Source organism: Gigantopelta aegis, chromosome 3 (assembly GCF_016097555.1).
Source record: "Gigantopelta aegis isolate Gae_Host chromosome 3, Gae_host_genome, whole genome shotgun sequence".
NCBI classification, from domain to species: domain Eukaryota; kingdom Metazoa; phylum Mollusca; class Gastropoda; order Neomphalida; family Peltospiridae; genus Gigantopelta; species Gigantopelta aegis.
The window spans coordinates 29,260,484-29,277,274 of record NC_054701.1 but is presented as its reverse complement, the minus strand read 5'-3'; the positions used below and the strand labels follow the sequence as shown (position 1 = coordinate 29,277,274).

Sequence of the window (16,791 nt, the reverse complement as noted above, 5' to 3'; positions counted from 1 at the left end):
GATAAAAAATTGTTTTTCAAATGTTAGTCTGGGTTATGTTTTTGGTGTGTGTGCTTGTTTTGTAGGCTATTGTTTATTTGGGGGCAGATTTGTTGTTGTTACTGGGGTTTTCCTTTTTGGGGGGGGGAGGTAAAATAGTTGAGGGAGGTATTTTTAAAATATTAGGTTTTTTGTTTTGCCTGCTATTTACGCTTATAATCTTGTATAGAACAATGTCTTCATTTTAACATTTAACTTTAAATAATCGTCATGCAAGACTAACATAAATATGTTTACACAGATATTTTGATGTAAACAAAACAAGTACTGTTACTGTTACTAAGGTAGATGTTTTTAAGTTAAACTATATATTTAGCTGTTATTACAGCAAAATTTACACTTTATAATGCAAAGTATATAGGCCTAATCAATTAACAGCAATTCTGCATGTGCAGAAAATTGTGTAACTGGCTAGTGGTGTTTTTAGAGGGGTCGGGTCATGCGTCCCCAGAAATACACTGAAAAACCCCCAAACAAACATAATATAGCACGTGGGGAAGGGGACTGTTCTGATCGGAATATTACATATAGTCCGTCCCATCCTACAAAAATGTTGTTTTGTTGTTTTTGTAAATAATTTAAGTTTGGTTTGATGTAAAAATAAAAATAAAAGTTTTTTGGAAATAACAAAAATATACTATTTTTGTGTGTAATTTTCAAAACAAGCAGCTCAGAAATAAATAACTTGTAAATCTCATAGTATGAAAAAATGCGTTCCCTGTAGGAGGCACTATAAACATAATGTTTCTATTATCTATTACTGTCACACACAATTCATTAAAACTGCAGGTGTGTTTGTATGTTTAAATGAAATTATGATAATTAATGTGAGGCGAGATTGCAGCTTTGAAACAAAACAAAAAAAATTCCATGCAAGAAAACCAAAACAATCAGGGTGTGTGACAGCTCGCTAGATTCATCTCCTATATTTAACACATGATCAGTTATAACAAAACGCAATTTCATCAACTTAATTTTTACCTGTATCATTCTTTAATTTTAAAGCATAGGTGGGGACATTTATGCCAGGGATTGGCATGCATAAATCTCAGCTGACGATTCACAAACAACTGTGACCATCTGCTATACCCGAAGTAAGCGGAACGCGCCAGAAGAGATTAGGGGATGTAACTCTGCCTATTTTTTCTTGCGAATTTCTAATAGAGGCTATAAGGAACCACAAGTACAGGCCACGGAAAGAAAAGACCAATTAACTAAGAAAACACTCCAATTATCATTTCATTAAGTGGGTTAATATATGGACAAAACATAATAGTTATTTCGACACTTTGACAATGGTGGTTTATGTTGTATTGAAAAATAATATATACTTATTACTGGCTAACTGGGATGGATATTATTACAGAACACTATGATGCATCCGAAAAAATCAGGTACATTTTGTTTCTTCAGTTCTAAGACTAATTCCTGATGTGACATGTTAAGTATTATGTAACCACTGGCTCGCCATAGGGCATATTCGCTGGGATGGTACAACATGGCTTGCTCCGTTATATATAATATCCCTCACATTTAACCGTTTTATTAATTAAATATAAGATTATACTTGTTGATATTAAGCAATAATGTGCATTATATATCGTTGAATATGCATACCAGTCCAAAAGCCTTGCTTAAGCATTCCTTTAAACAAATGAAGGACAGCTTTAAAAAAGCCACTTGTGGTGCAACAATTAGCTTTTGAAAAATACACCTCCAGCATTTTTGCCTATAGGTAACTTGTCTTCAATAAAACATTAATATGTCAAAAACAAAATTATACCATAACCTACCAATGTGTTAATCTGTGGTGCAATGACACCTCCAAAACGGGCCCAGAAAGCACATGCTCCCATTCCAATATTGCTGCAAAATTAAAGAAATAATTTCTCTTTATTTCCAATAAATACTGACATCAATAGCATTACACCTAATGAACCCAAATTCCATATGAACAAAATATTTTATTATAACAAATAACTCATATTTATTTTTGGCAACTGCTGACCTCTAAACAATAAAAATCCTAACTACTCAGCACTCATCTGACTAAATTAAAAACCAAAAAACCCAAACTCATTCTGTTGTAAATGAAATCATTAAGTTCTCAATATGGGGTGGGACGTAGCTCAGTGGTACAGTGCTGCTCGATGCGCGGTCAGTCTGGGATCGATCCCCGTCGGTGGGCCCATTGGGCTATTTCTCGTCACAGCCAGTGCACCACAACTGGTATATCAAAGGCCATGGTATGTGTTATCCTGTCTGTGGGATGATGCATATAAAAGATCCCTTGCTGCTAATCAGAAAGAGTAGCCCATGAAGTGGCGACAGCAGGTTTTCTCTCTCAAATATCTGCGTGGTCCTTAACCATATGTCTAACACCATATAACCGTAATTAAAATGTGAGTGCATCATTAAATAAAACATTTCTTTTCTTTCTTTCTTTCTTAAGTTCTCAATATATTAACATTATTTTTAAAGTATAATTTATACCATTTCTGAAAAATATCAAAAAGTATCACTCAGCTATAGATTATACATGTATTTTGATTAAGTAAGATGAAAATTAACTTGACCGTACATTTGTTTCAGATCTATGGCTGAAAGACTTACTTGTGTAACAATGACCTTGATCTTACGATGTTGTCAAAATCATGTAATGGGTTTGGAGTGGGGGTACTAAAACCTGATAAACACCCACACCAAATACAAAAGTCATCCATTGAAGGATCAAAGAGCTAAAACGGTTGGAGAAATGTTAACCTTATTTAAATATACATGTATTTTAAAATCTGTAAATTTATCACTACAAATATAACCAACATGTAGCAAAAACATGTCTATAAACAGAGGCCAGGCAACAAGTCCAACATGTGATTGTTAATGGACTTTAAAGATTAACCAATTCCTAATGTTGACACTGTCAGACAGTTGGTTGGAAAACATCATTCTGTTGCCTTCATTAGGTACATGATATGTGCAAGCTAAAAGGCTTCTTCCCCTCCGCATGTCAAAAATATAGAGAATGATCAGTAAATATCATTTATCTTCCATGTTGTTTCACAACATATCTATTAAGGTAATGCAAGTTGGATACATTTTTAAAGGGACAGAGTGTAATATTTTATTCCATCTATATACAGTCAAATCTGTCCTAGCGGCCACCTGTATTCAGTGGTCACCTGCCTTAAGCGGCCACTATTTTCCCTCCCAAACAATTTATAACATACACCTGTAATAAGTGGTCACCTGTCTAACGCGGCTAGCGGCCACCCAAAATACCTGCATTAATTGGTCAAAGTAAATGTTTACTATTATATAAAAGGGATATTTAACAACAGCGATAAGATGCAGCAAAGAACCGATCTTCACACCTTCAGGTATACTAGTACCCATTCAGTCCCGACATCTCTACTGTGTATCAATTAAGAAAATATGGCTATGGAGTGCATCTAATTGCCTCTGGGCAGGCTACGCTTGGCATTTGTAAGTTCACTTACTATGACAATACACCGCATGAAGTAAAAATGAAATAATTAAATGGAAAGAAAAAACTGGTTGAGAACGGGTAATTTAATACATTCCAGTTGCAGTTTTTCCTGAATGAGGCGACATGTCAAAAGTTTATATTAAACTGTGAAGCACACATCCGTTAATTAGCAGTACACATGCTAAAACAAGAAACAACAACACATGTTTTAAAGACAATATCCTGCAACCTGTAAACAGCGGCCACCTGTCTTAAGCGGCCACTTTTATCTACTCCCTTGTGTGACCGCTTTAGACAGGTTTGACTGTATTCATAAAAAACAGTTTTAAATGTAAATTTAAACATCTTTCCCAACTATAACTTATTTACAATGCATTTTCACTTGCACAGTAGTTGTGTCATAGAGTAATAAGTTTCGCTACTGTTGCTTTCGTTGGTTGGTGTGGCTTTAATACCCTGGTTTTCACCATGGAGTGGCCAATCAGATGTCTTTAAATTAATCTCCCACAGGTGTAGTAATAATCTTGCTATACGATAAATCTTAAACACTATTCTTGTAAAAATAAAAATTTCTTTAATACAGGGCTTCTAGAAATTTTATAAAATCCACTAGCCATGGGATCAGTGATTTTTATCAGATATATCAGTGTACTAGCCATGATTAAAAATTCACTAGCCCTACTTTACTTTAAGTTAATACAATATTACTAATAGTAATAATGTCACCTAAAGAGGAGATAGAGCTTAAAAACACTAAGATTGGGGGATGGGGGTGGGGTATCCAAAATATACTTAAATGCAGTAATTGATGCGGTTTTTTCACTAGCCGTCGGGCATATTTACTAGCCCAACATTGAATATCGCTAGCCATGGGAGTGGGGCTACCATAATCTAGAAGCCCTGTTTAATAATACCAAAAACCAACCGTATGACTGTTGGAAACAGCTCAGATGTGAACAGAAATATCACACTAAACATGCCAGCCATTGAGAATCTTCCGACTATAGCAAATCCAGTTGAAACCAGTTTCAGATCCAATCCAAATCCTGTAGGAAAAACAGTGAGTCCTTCTGGTTAATGATTACCTTGGCTGTAAATTAAATGCTCAAATTAATGACCAAAAATACAAACTCAAAGGCTTAAAGGGACATACCCTAGTTTTTTAAAAACTAAGGCATATTTTTCACCTAGACCCTAGTTTCAACCCGTAAAAATGGACACTAAGTTTGGTTAATTTACAAATTTGTGTGAAACAAGAGTTGAAATACCCTTAAAAATAGACTAAAATGCGACTACATAACCGTTACTTCTCAGACGCACATGCATTTTTAAAAATATGAAAATGCATTTTGAGGTATTAAAAACACCAGGATGACCAGAAACACTTTGGTTGTACGGAAATGGATAATCTAAACAATAAAATATAAGTAATGTTTTATTTCATTGATAATAAACGGCTCTAATAGTGAAAAATATGCCTTAGTGTTTAAAAACTAGGGTCTGTCCCTTTAAATAAATTCTGATGAATGTGTAGGGAGATAAACAAAAAATTAGTGAAGATCATAATAATAAAAATATATATATTATATGAATTAATGTAATACATATGATCATTTAAAGATGCTGTATTATGAACAAAATATTTTATTGTAACAAAAAAAACCTCTTTTTGTTTTTTGGAACACAGGTGACCTCTAAAAAATAAAAATTTCCTCAGCACCCTACTATCTGATTAAATTGATCACCACAAAAAAAGCTTATTCTGTTGTACATGAATAAATTACTAAATTGAATAATAACTTAAATGTTTCTCTGGGTGAGCAAAACAATTTGCCAAATTGTCTATTAAACTTAAAAAATTGCAGAAATTGTCAGTTATTTTCTAACAAAATGTCAATTATTACATGAAATTATTTCGCCAAACTAAAATAAAATTTGCCAACTGCTTTAAAAATTCGCAGTTGGCGAATTTGGCGAGTGCAAGAGCTAGCCCTGTATGATCATAATTCATTGCACAAAAATATTAAATAAATGTTTACAAAACCCCTAAAAAAAATCCCATAATAATATGTTTGTTTTTATTTTGTCTTCAGTTCTGTAAATGCCTCCAACCTGTCACTGTGGAAGGGAGAGCTCCAGCTATAATGCAGGTCACAGCTCCTAGAAATCCGTAAGCAATCATAGGCTTCCTTCTGCCAAATCTGAAAACAGAATTTTAAAACACGTCCAAAAGAGCAAACGTTATAGAAACCAGTCACAACCTGTTGCCCTACCTCACATGTTTTGCTCTCTAGTGATTTCCCTAGAAATTAGGCAAGGCATGGTAGATCAAACACTTTTGGGGCATTTTTACCACTTTCGGGGCACTTGTTTTTCATTAAAAATACCAAAAAAAATCAATGAAAATAAACATTAATGTAATTTATGTGCTTGCTTTAACAAATGAATGGCAAAAGATATAAAAGGCATATCTTATTAATTAATAATACCTTTTTGGGTGTTTTATAAAGGCAATTTTAGAATTAATTACTGAAAAAGGCTTGTTTAATCTCAGGGCAGCATGGCACTGATTGAGGCAAGATGGTGGCTAGACTATTGAGGCATGGTGCTGCACCATGCTAAAACAAGCTAGGGAAAACACTACTCTCGCTGAATTATTAGCCAGTACTAAAACATTCAGTCCTTACTCTTAAAAGATGCTCAATTCCCTATTTGTGAGTAGACTACTGTATCCCCCGATACCCCCCACCCGAGTCCAAGTAACGTTCTTGATATAACTGTGTTCACCAATGGTGAGACATGTATAGGCTTTTGACAATCATGCTTATATAGCCAAGATACATGAGATTATTGAAAGTGGGGTTGTGTTGTGTTTTGCTTTATTAGTAAACAGCATTAAAAGCTGGTGACTAAGTGCCACAGATTTAATGTTATTTTACGTATATAGCGGACATAAGCAACTTGATAATGTAAGGGTGTTAAACACTTATAAATTAAATAAATAAGTCATGTGAATAAAAAATATTTGAATGTTTTATAAACAATTAAAAGTTACTAAATAAATGTTAACAGTAAATTTATGAGAAATTTAAAGAAGATTCTTAATAGTAAAATGTAAAGGCAATACTTGTAAGGTTAAAAGAGTTACTTCCCTTGATTAACTTTTCCTCTTGAGGATAACTTCAGTACATCCTGTCTACAACTATCTTTATTAGTAGGTTATTAATTAAAAAGTGCCCCAGTAAATTTAATAATAAAATTTGAGATGGGGCAATCGACCCACCTTGCCTCCAAATGGCAATGATGAACACTGTTTTAACTGTGCAATTTAAGGAAACAATGTTTTGGGAGGGGTAAAGAAAAGAACCCCAAACCCTTTTAGTACCAACCTTTTCATAATAAGAATTGCCAGCAGATAAGCACACATTTCCACACAGGACCCAATGAAGAAGTTGAGGTATTTGTTGCCTGCTAGTTGGGTAATTCTGAAAGTAAGGCCATAGTATCCCACGGCAACAGAAAGCCTGCAACAGAAAGTATTAAAATTAGACATTCACAAGCTAATCACATCATATGGACAGTTCATGACCACATTACTTACCTTATTTATTACCGCAAACCAGCGATGGTGATCATCAGAAATAAAGTATATGAGTGGTCATTATAAACCATTTATCTTACAAGTTGTCTCAAAATATATTCAACAAGTGAAGATGAGAAGGATGTTTCTGTAAAAGAATTATAATATAAATCATATTTAACAGACAAAAGTGTAATATTCTAGTGTTTACATATCCTCAGAAATCAAGTTCTAAAAAGAAATTTAAATGTCTTTTTTTAAATTAATATGGATTTATTTGACTGCACAGTTAACATATGTTACAGTCAGTCTGTGAAACCAGTCATTACGCGTAATGCCTAAACAAATCAGTCATTTCGAGAAGTGCCTGTGACCACCAGGTAATACGCGACATGACTGAAAATTCCAGGCATTTCACGAAATGACTGAAAATCATGGCCAGCCATTACGCAAAATGACTAAAGTGATTCAAGTCTTATTGTTGACACTTGTATTCAGGCTTTTGGTCTTAAATATTGATAAAATCACATTTTAAGAATAAACAAGGATAAGTATATTGATTATACGATTTAAAATACTATTTAATATTAATTACTTATTGTTATACAATAACTTAATATTCACCTTTTGTTATAGTTTCAGATTAAAGAATCTTATAGAAAATATGCTTAATAACACTTGAATATTACTAACAAAAGGTTGTGGTAATTAATGTTTCTCTGGTTTATTCTTAAACAAACAACACAGAATCTGCTATATTACTGACGTCTTGTCATCTAGGAGCTTCTTTTCATCTTTACAAATATTATATTAATCACTTTTCTAGATGACGATGATTGTGTGTGTGTCTATCAAGATTAGTACTGTTTTAATAATTGTACAGTCTGCCTGTTCTTCCATACAATAGACTTTATACCTAAATATGTAGAGGATAAATATTCCTTGATTATAAATCTATGTATGTCCAAAATATGACTATGATTGATCAATAACCTTTTAGTGAGAGGATTTTTTTTTCAAAAGTCTAATCTTCACCTAGAAACTAAATAAAATGTGCATATTGAAGATTTATATATTTCCATGGATTTTTGCATATTATAGACCGTGATGAGAACGATATGTACGCAATTTGTGTGAAAGCAGGGATTCTAAAAGGGAGGTTTACATGCAATCAGTTTGATTTGTGCCCCCAGCGTTTACTTACCGATGCCGATATAAACCGTACAAAGTCAGTGACCTTACACCAAGCTGTTAATCACGAATCCAACTGTGGTGGACAGGGATATGTTAGGTGTAACTGTGCTGGTCCTAAGAGATGCGAGTCCAGTCGATGCAAAATGTTTCAAAACCAAAATTCAATGTTCCAGCCGTTGTCATGGTAGTCTTGTGTGCAAAAACAAGTGACCTTTCTATACCAATATGTTACTTTCATGATTTGACACCGACTACTTGGTAACATTCAACTTCATCTTCATGTACAACTTCTGAAATGATTTGAGTTGAGTTTAAATAAAGCGTTACATTAGGACTTGAGTGGTGTGGTATTATAGATAGCACTTTAGTAATTTTGCGTAATGGCTGGCCATGATTTTCAGTCATTTCGCGAAATGCCTGGAATTTTCAGTCATTTCGCGTATTGCCTGGTGGTCACAGGCACTTCTCGAAATGACTGATTTGTTTAGGCATTACGCGTAATGACTGGTTTCATAGATTGACTGTAACACATATATGTCAAAGGCAGAAATCAGTTTCAGTAGTGTTAATGTCAGTGGATGGTTAAAAGAAACACATGGTTATAAAACAATTTTATAAATAATATTGCAACAAAGCATAGTTTGACATTTAAATGTTTCAAAATGCTTTTACCAAACATAAAACATAATCAGACTTCTTTTCCTCAGCCTGGGCGTTTTCATCAGATGTATTATGTTGTAACGCTGTAAGCCCGCTTCCTGTCTGGCCTCAACTACAACTAACAGACTGTCCAGCTGCTCTTGGGGTAAGGGACACTTGTTAAACTTGGCGATTTTCTCAACTGTTTTCTGTATCTCGCCCGTTTTCCCCTGCAGTGACATCCATCGCAAAGATTCGGGTATAAAACTGTTTAAAGAGAGAAAGTCTGCTGTATAATACTGGCCTCTGAGATTTGAAAATGTGTAAACCATTTATTGGCTACACAAAAACAAATTCAGGTAACCCATTTTATTTTTACATAACCCGTCATGAACATGTAAATGACGTCATAAATTCAATGCGCTAACAAACAATGGGTTAAGCAAACTATATTTATGTGAGCAACGTGCAAGTGAAATTATCAATCTCGCAGTTTCAGAGACCTGTAATATATTTTGGTTACTAAAAATATTGTGTGAAATTTCATTAAATAATTGACTACAATTTACAACATATACATGTAGACACGGACATAGGAAGATGCCAAAAGTTGGGGGGGCACACACACACACAAATATATAAATACATGTATAAATAAATAAATAAACATCACTGCTGCTACAAAGTGAGGGGGTATATGCACCCCCCCCCCCCCCCCCACTTCCTATGCCAGTGATAGATACTACTATTCACACTGACAAAGGATGAGGCAACTTTAGATCATTTGTTATTTAAATATAAGATCCTATTTATACTAGAGAACAGTGATGGTTGCACACCACCGTTAATTACTCCATGCAATTCAATTCAATTTCAATGTCTGTATACATTCTGTGAAATATTCATCAATATCGAGAGGGCTGTGCGACTACTAGTTTTATAGAGTACGGTACTCTCCCATGACAACTAGTGGGCAAAACATCAACATAAGTTGATCAACAAAAGTTACAGTTAGTCATCTGTATGCCAGAGCACCACCTCGTGTTGCCGTTACATAAGAGGCATTATACCATTATACCACAGTTGTTATCAGTTAGTCCTAAAAATAACAAGTAACTTCAAATCAATGGGTTATTTAAATACTACAGAGTTTATACTAAAAGAAAAACTTTGAAAGGCGTTTCGGAATTTTGTATTATTATCTTAATGAGGAACTGTTTCCTAAACCTGATAGAATATTTGTTTAATGACACCTCATATTTTATACTACAGTTTTTATCATAAAATTAAAGTTAAATCCTGAATTGCAGCAATAGAAGACCACTATGGACCACTGGTTAGCAATGGCTTGATAGTTTTCTCCCCTGCCCCAACCAATAATTCATTACTAGTACATCAAAAGCTGTGTCATGTGCTGTCCTGAATATGGTAAAGTGCACAAGAAAGATACTTTACTGCGTTATCGGTAGGAGTTGAAATTATCTAGCAACAGCAAATATTTCTCCTTTCACATTATCTTCACCAAGTGATGAAATAATTATATGTTAGAGACACAAAACAAAATGTATGGTGTTCTAGATAAAAATATCCTTTGCTTTTGGTTGGAATGACAGGTCACAGACAGAACAGTACCAATGCCATATACACCAGACATGTCCTGCAGGATTCGTCACGTACTTACCATAGCCAAAACACAGGAAAAAATAAGAACCATGGCACACTGATATAAGGTCAAGGTCATCTCCAGGTAGACAGAAATTATAATTTGAAACTTTTTGCCCCTTTGCCCTACCCACCTCCCCTGCTAGGTGTGACCCTGCACAAGACTTAATACCTGCACAGCCTATGACATACTTACCATATATAAAACAGAGCCAAGACACTGGGAATGCTGATTGCTAGCTGCATGTAGCGCCAGTCCCTAATGAAATAAGCAAACCCAGCCAAGATCATGACACTGAAGCCCCAGAAACACTCGATAACAGCACCAGCATACGGACGGAAATTTGGCAAGAAAAGTTCAGCTACCAAAACATAACTTGAAATCTGAAGACCCTGTAACAATTAAATTGAAAAGATAATGTCAGTATTGTTTACAAAAGAGTTAAAGGGGACTGTCCTGAGTTTTCTGCCAATGTAAAATAAATCCAATTAACAAAGTCTCTTTAAATATTAAAATTATATATTAAATACATTTCAGTATTCTCTCTCTCTTTCTCTTTTTCTGTCTCTGTCACACACACACATACACACAACACAACACACACTCTATCTTTCTCTTTTTTTCTCTCTCTCTCTCTCACACACACACACACACACACACACAAACTCTTTCTCTCTCACACTCTATTTTTTTCTCTTTCTCTCTCTCTCTCTCTCTCTCTCTCTCTTTCTTTCTCTCTCTCTCTCACACACACACACACACCCTCTCTCGCTCTTTCTCTTTTTCTCATACTAACAATCTATCACTCTCTCTGCTAGATATATCATATGGCCCTCAAAAAACAACCGTCCTACTGAATATGGAATTATTTTTAAAGTATGGGGACTATAACTTTGATATTTCAAACACATGCCATGGATATATTCCACTTTCAGTGAAAATTGGAGGCTCATAGGTCCAATAGTATTAAAATATCAATAGATTCAAAATTGAAAGCAAAAAACTACAACTCCAGACAGGATGGCAATTTAAGTACAAATAAATTGTATTTAACAGTCATGAATGTAGTATTCTATTTCTTACACATACTAAAAAAACAACAATGAAAAACCAGGTTTAAAATTAATTTAACTATCTTTTCAAAATAAAACCTATTTATGACCCTTTATGCTTGTAGATAAAATGCCTCACAGAGGAATCAGTTTCAGATGAACTTATATATCACAGAGCTATCAATCTTGATTGTGCTTTTTTCATTGGATGATTTAGCTATAGGGTCATTATTTAAGTCATATGTTTTTAAATCGATATAACACTTGAGTGTGTCACTGGTGTGTTTTATCATATAGAATAGATGTTGTCATCAATGGGTGTGTAAGAAAGAGTAATTATTTGTAACAGAAAAATCAACATCCACCGACAGGATTCGAACCACAAACTCTCAGTATGAGAGTCCAGCAATCTACCGATTGAGCTAATGGGGAAATTCCCACAAGCTACTGCCAGTAGGAGCACTTTGTATTAACACTACTACATAGTAGTGTTTGAAATGTTATTAATTAATGCCATGGATGCAGAATGGAAGTAACTTTTGTATCACATTTGGTTTTATTTGATCATTAAACTTGTACTTGATTTATTAGTGACTTGGTTCAAGTGAGCAATTCTCAACAAATTTGATCAATATTCTTCTCTTTTTTTATTTTTAGCAAATGTGTAAATTTTACAAATGCACTGACCTTTGGTATCTGCCCCAAACCCACAAATAATAATCAATAATTTTTGCTGATGTTGGCCTGCTAAAAACCTCACTGTCAGTATGTAAAGTTACAATGTATGTAAAAGTGGGGTTTCTTGCAGTCTCTAGTACTGATTAACGAGGAATTAGCCACCTCGTTTGTAATAGAAACAGATCTCAGGAATTCATTCGTTAACGGTTAACGTCCTTTGGTAGCCAAGACATGAAACGTTTTTCGTCGCCATTGATCAAATCAAAAATATTAGAAAAAAAGAAATCATAACAATTGATGTTAGCCTATCCAATGACTATATCACATTTTTGCATTATCTTGAGTTTCATTTACAAAATGAGAGTATTGGTACATGTATATATATACGACATACAGACTGAAAACATTTATCAAACGTGCGCTGGATTTTTTTTTTTTTTTTTTTTTTTACAAAAAATGAACTTTTATCCTATGTTGCTATATACAGGGCTTAAGCTAGGTCTAAATTTTAGGGAGAAGTGACTTCTCCCTCCAGACCTTGAGAGGGAGAAGTTTTTAACCAGAGGGAGACTTGAATTTATTTCATTTCATTTCATTTCATTTCAACTTATTTTCGTGCTTATATCCAATTAAGGTTCAAGCACGCTGTCCTGGACACACCCCTCAGTTATCTGGGATTAGTTGGTTAGTGGTTAGTGAGAGAGAAGAGGGTGTACTGGCCTTACACCTACCCATTGAGCCCTAAAGAACTCACTCTGGGTTGGAGCCGGTACCGGGCTGCGAACCCTGTACCTACCAGCCTGTAGTTCGATGGCTTAACCACTGCGCCACCGAGGCCGGTGAATTTATTTCTATTTTTTTAGTAATTTACTTGCGTTTTTATGTTAAATCACGTGAAGCCCCTTTTTGCAGACACTGATTACGAGTTACTACTGTTTATACTTCAAAGAAACAATATGATCCTAAATACCAAATTACGGATTCATGTGGTTATATGTACATTCTTTTATTTTCCTTTGTATTATCTTCAAAGACTGGGATAATTAATCCTTAATTACGCACCTCGCAATCTCCAAATTCCTGGTCAGTCACCCGTAAACAATTTATTTGTTTGCACTACCATAGTTTGACACCCAATAGCCGATGTATTTTTCGTGCTGGGGTGTCGTTAAACATTCATTCATTCCATTCATTCACCCGTGAACGCATGTTGCCAAGCATGTGGCCTCTGTTTTGACAAGGCGACTTCGATATCGCTCAAGACACACGGTTAGGGCGAAGTCGGCGAGATCAAGGCCACCTGATTAGAATAAATTGGGAACAATAGATGATGCACAGGCAAAGGAACTAGCCAAACATGAAACTGTGAAACAGATGGACGAATAAATTAAATAATCCTTATTACAACTGTATTTTGCTTGTGTTTCTCACACACCCATGTGCAGGAGATCATTTGTTGTAGATATCTGTTTTTTCACTTTTCAGACTAGCTATGACTGATTGCACAGTGATGACCAAGTTACCGCAGCCATAACATTAACAAATAGCCTGAATGAAATTGACTGCTCTGTGATGTAAGAGTTAACCAGAAACTGATTGCTCTAGAGACTGCAAGCACCATAAAGAAGTTTTAAAAGGAAAAGATGTTTAAATATATTCTAAAACTGTTTTTTGACCATGTGTAAGAACCAGAATACTACACTTGAGTCCATTAGATACAATTATCTTACAACCTGTTTTTGCTCATTACATACATTTTTAAAAACACTAATTAAAAACTAAATGGTATCCAATGGCTACTCAATGATAGTAATAAACAGCAATTGGAACATTACGGTATTAATGTACATATACCTGCATTAAGACTCCTTGAACAAATCTCAGGCACACAAACCAGATATACGAAGGCACAAAGAAAATTCCTACTCCAATGGCTACAGGCATGTACAGAGTAACGAGCATTATTGGTCGTCTTCCAATCAGATCACAGAGATAGCCAAAGATGAGGCCACCCAACATCACACCGCAGAAGTAAATTGTTGTTGCCAGTCCATTGAGATATTCATCGTTACATACCAAGTCCCACTGAAACGGAAATTACAAATAACTTAGTCAAAGAATGATGATCTAATAGCACACTAGTACATTGTTTGATCAGAAGTTGTTAGGTGTTGCAACTGGAGTCGCGAATGGCCCATTTAAGCATTTTCTCCTGGAAATGCTGTGAAATATCTGAAATTCAAACTTTTCACAGGGCAAAGTGCCCCAAATCCCCCCTTTACAGGTCCTCAAATTTCCATTTCTCAAGCCATCGCTCTGACAGCCCCCCCCCCCCCCCCCCCCCACTTTTAAATGCACTTCGCAAGCCCTGTGATAAAAAGTTTTAAAGTAACAGTTATTGAGAAGTAAAAATAATTGAAACTAGTTTAATGGGCAACTAGTTATAAAGACGTTATTAATATCTAATAGTTCATTTTCAGTTATGATCACATTTCAAAGTCATGCAATTATGTGGTATCAAACTCTGCATGAGATCAATGTCATATCAGAGTTAAAATATGCACACTGCACATGTTACCAGATTTTATTTTTGGTCCTAATAAAATGCTTTGAACAAAGTGATATTCAGTTACGAGCTATATATTGTATATTTATATTTATATATTGTACGTCCAATTTACATGATATACTACATGACAGTGACAAGAAAATAAAAATACAGGCTAGTTACATGTAAGTCGTATTGGTTTATGAAATATGGACAAATATTATCTTTTTGTTTATCTGCTTTATAAGCTGTCACGGGTGAGACGTAGCCCAGTGGTAAAGCACTCACTTGATGCATGGTTGGTTTGGGATCGATCCCCGTAAGTGGGCCCATTGGGCTATTTCTCACTCCAGCCAGTGCACCACGACTGGTACATCAAAGGTCGTGATATGTGCTATCCTGTCTATGGGATGGTGCATAAAAAAAAGAATAAAAAAGAGTAGCCCATGAAGTGGCGACAGCAGGTTTCCTTCCTCAATATCTGTGTGTTCCTTAACCATATGTCCGATGCCATATAACCGTAAATAAAAATGTGTTGAGTGCGTCGTTAAATAAAACATTGCCTTCCTTCCTTCCTTATAAGCTGTCACAAATATAAAGACACCGTAGCTCCTTTTATTGTGTGCCATGGACTCAGTGCATCCATCCAATATACAATGATTGAATCCTTTTAATTATGTACTAAAATATTGTTTAAATATATCATTATTCTAAAAATTATACAACATATTTTGCAAGTTACATACATTTTAAAATTCAAATATCAAATATATTTCATTACAGGTCTGTGTGCCTTTAATACAAGACTCTTAACAGCTGGTTGATAAAATGATTCAAACATGTGAGTGATGCCCGAAACCTTAGTGATATAGGGACATGTGAAAATACTTTGTCTCTCAAACATGTGACATTGCTAAAATACAGAAAAATTGATTTACAATTAAGCAACATATATATGCTGGAGGAAATTAATGACTGTTTTTATTATGAATTATTGATCTTTTATTCATGTACCACATGCCATTTACATTATATATGTTGTTTTGTTTTTTTGCTTTGAAAACTGGTGTTGCTGATATAAATGAAACATGTAGAATTTGGTTTAGCACTTAAAAATGTATTGCTGTAAAGCTGACAATAGGACAGTTTTAAAAATTAAAGTTTAGCAACACCACTAGAACACATTGAAATATTAATCTTCAGCTACTGGTTGTCAGACATTTGGTAATTCTGGCATACATGTACAGTATAGTCTAAGACTCTTAGAGAGGAAACCCGCTACATTTTCCCATTAGTAGCTATTTTTCCAAATAAAATTACAGAATATGGCATTAATGTTGTTGATTTTTTTAATAATTGTTTCATTTGGGTTTGGTAAAGAAATAAAAAGATGTGTTAATTTTTTAATAATCATAGTTTTAAAAACTGTCATTCTTCCCAGGGCAGTTAGTTTTTCAACAGACCATAATTTTATATACATTTTAATATCCTGAAATTTCTTTTTATAATAATAATAATATAGATCTACAATCTGTTTTAAATTTACTATATTTAAATTTTACTTTAATCAACTTTTTATTTTTTCACATGCATTGTTTAACCATAACCAAGTTTAACTGATCTAGGATTTAAAGTTTGTGTGAAATGTAGCTAATGGGAAAACTCTAACGTTTAGCTAAATGCTAAAGTTAAAACTATTATCACCACCATAAAAGTAAGTTTTATATATCTCGCCTTATGACTTCTTGAAGGTGAGACAAAAATTGTAACATTTACCAAAACTTATTTAAATGTGGAATTATGGAATACATGTAAGGCCAAACAAAATAAACTTCTGGTCTCTGGTCAGTGCGTGTGTTGATTTTTACCTTGCACGTCAACCTTTTAAAAAAAAAATTCCCACGGTAT

The 16,791-nt window shown here is 34.4% G+C and overlaps 1 protein-coding gene across 4 annotated transcripts in view; it reads right to left on the bottom strand.

Moving 5' to 3' along the window:
- LOC121367844 (organic cation transporter protein-like) overlaps window positions 1-16,791 on the bottom strand; it is a 52,154-nt gene that overhangs the window by 2,896 nt on the left and 32,467 nt on the right. For all 4 annotated transcript variants that reach the window (XM_041492261.1, XM_041492260.1, XM_041492262.1 and 1 more), the window contains exons 3-9: window positions 14,190-14,420; window positions 10,801-10,997; window positions 8,976-9,209; window positions 6,919-7,053; window positions 5,642-5,730; window positions 4,455-4,575; window positions 1,833-1,905 (exon numbers count right to left, since the gene is read on the bottom strand). In XM_041492261.1, the coding sequence (XP_041348195.1) occupies window positions 1,833-1,905; window positions 4,455-4,575; window positions 5,642-5,730; window positions 6,919-7,053; window positions 8,976-9,209; window positions 10,801-10,997; window positions 14,190-14,420 (1,080 nt within the window). The remainder of the gene's footprint in view (window positions 1-1,832; window positions 1,906-4,454; window positions 4,576-5,641; window positions 5,731-6,918; window positions 7,054-8,975; window positions 9,210-10,800; window positions 10,998-14,189; window positions 14,421-16,791) is intronic.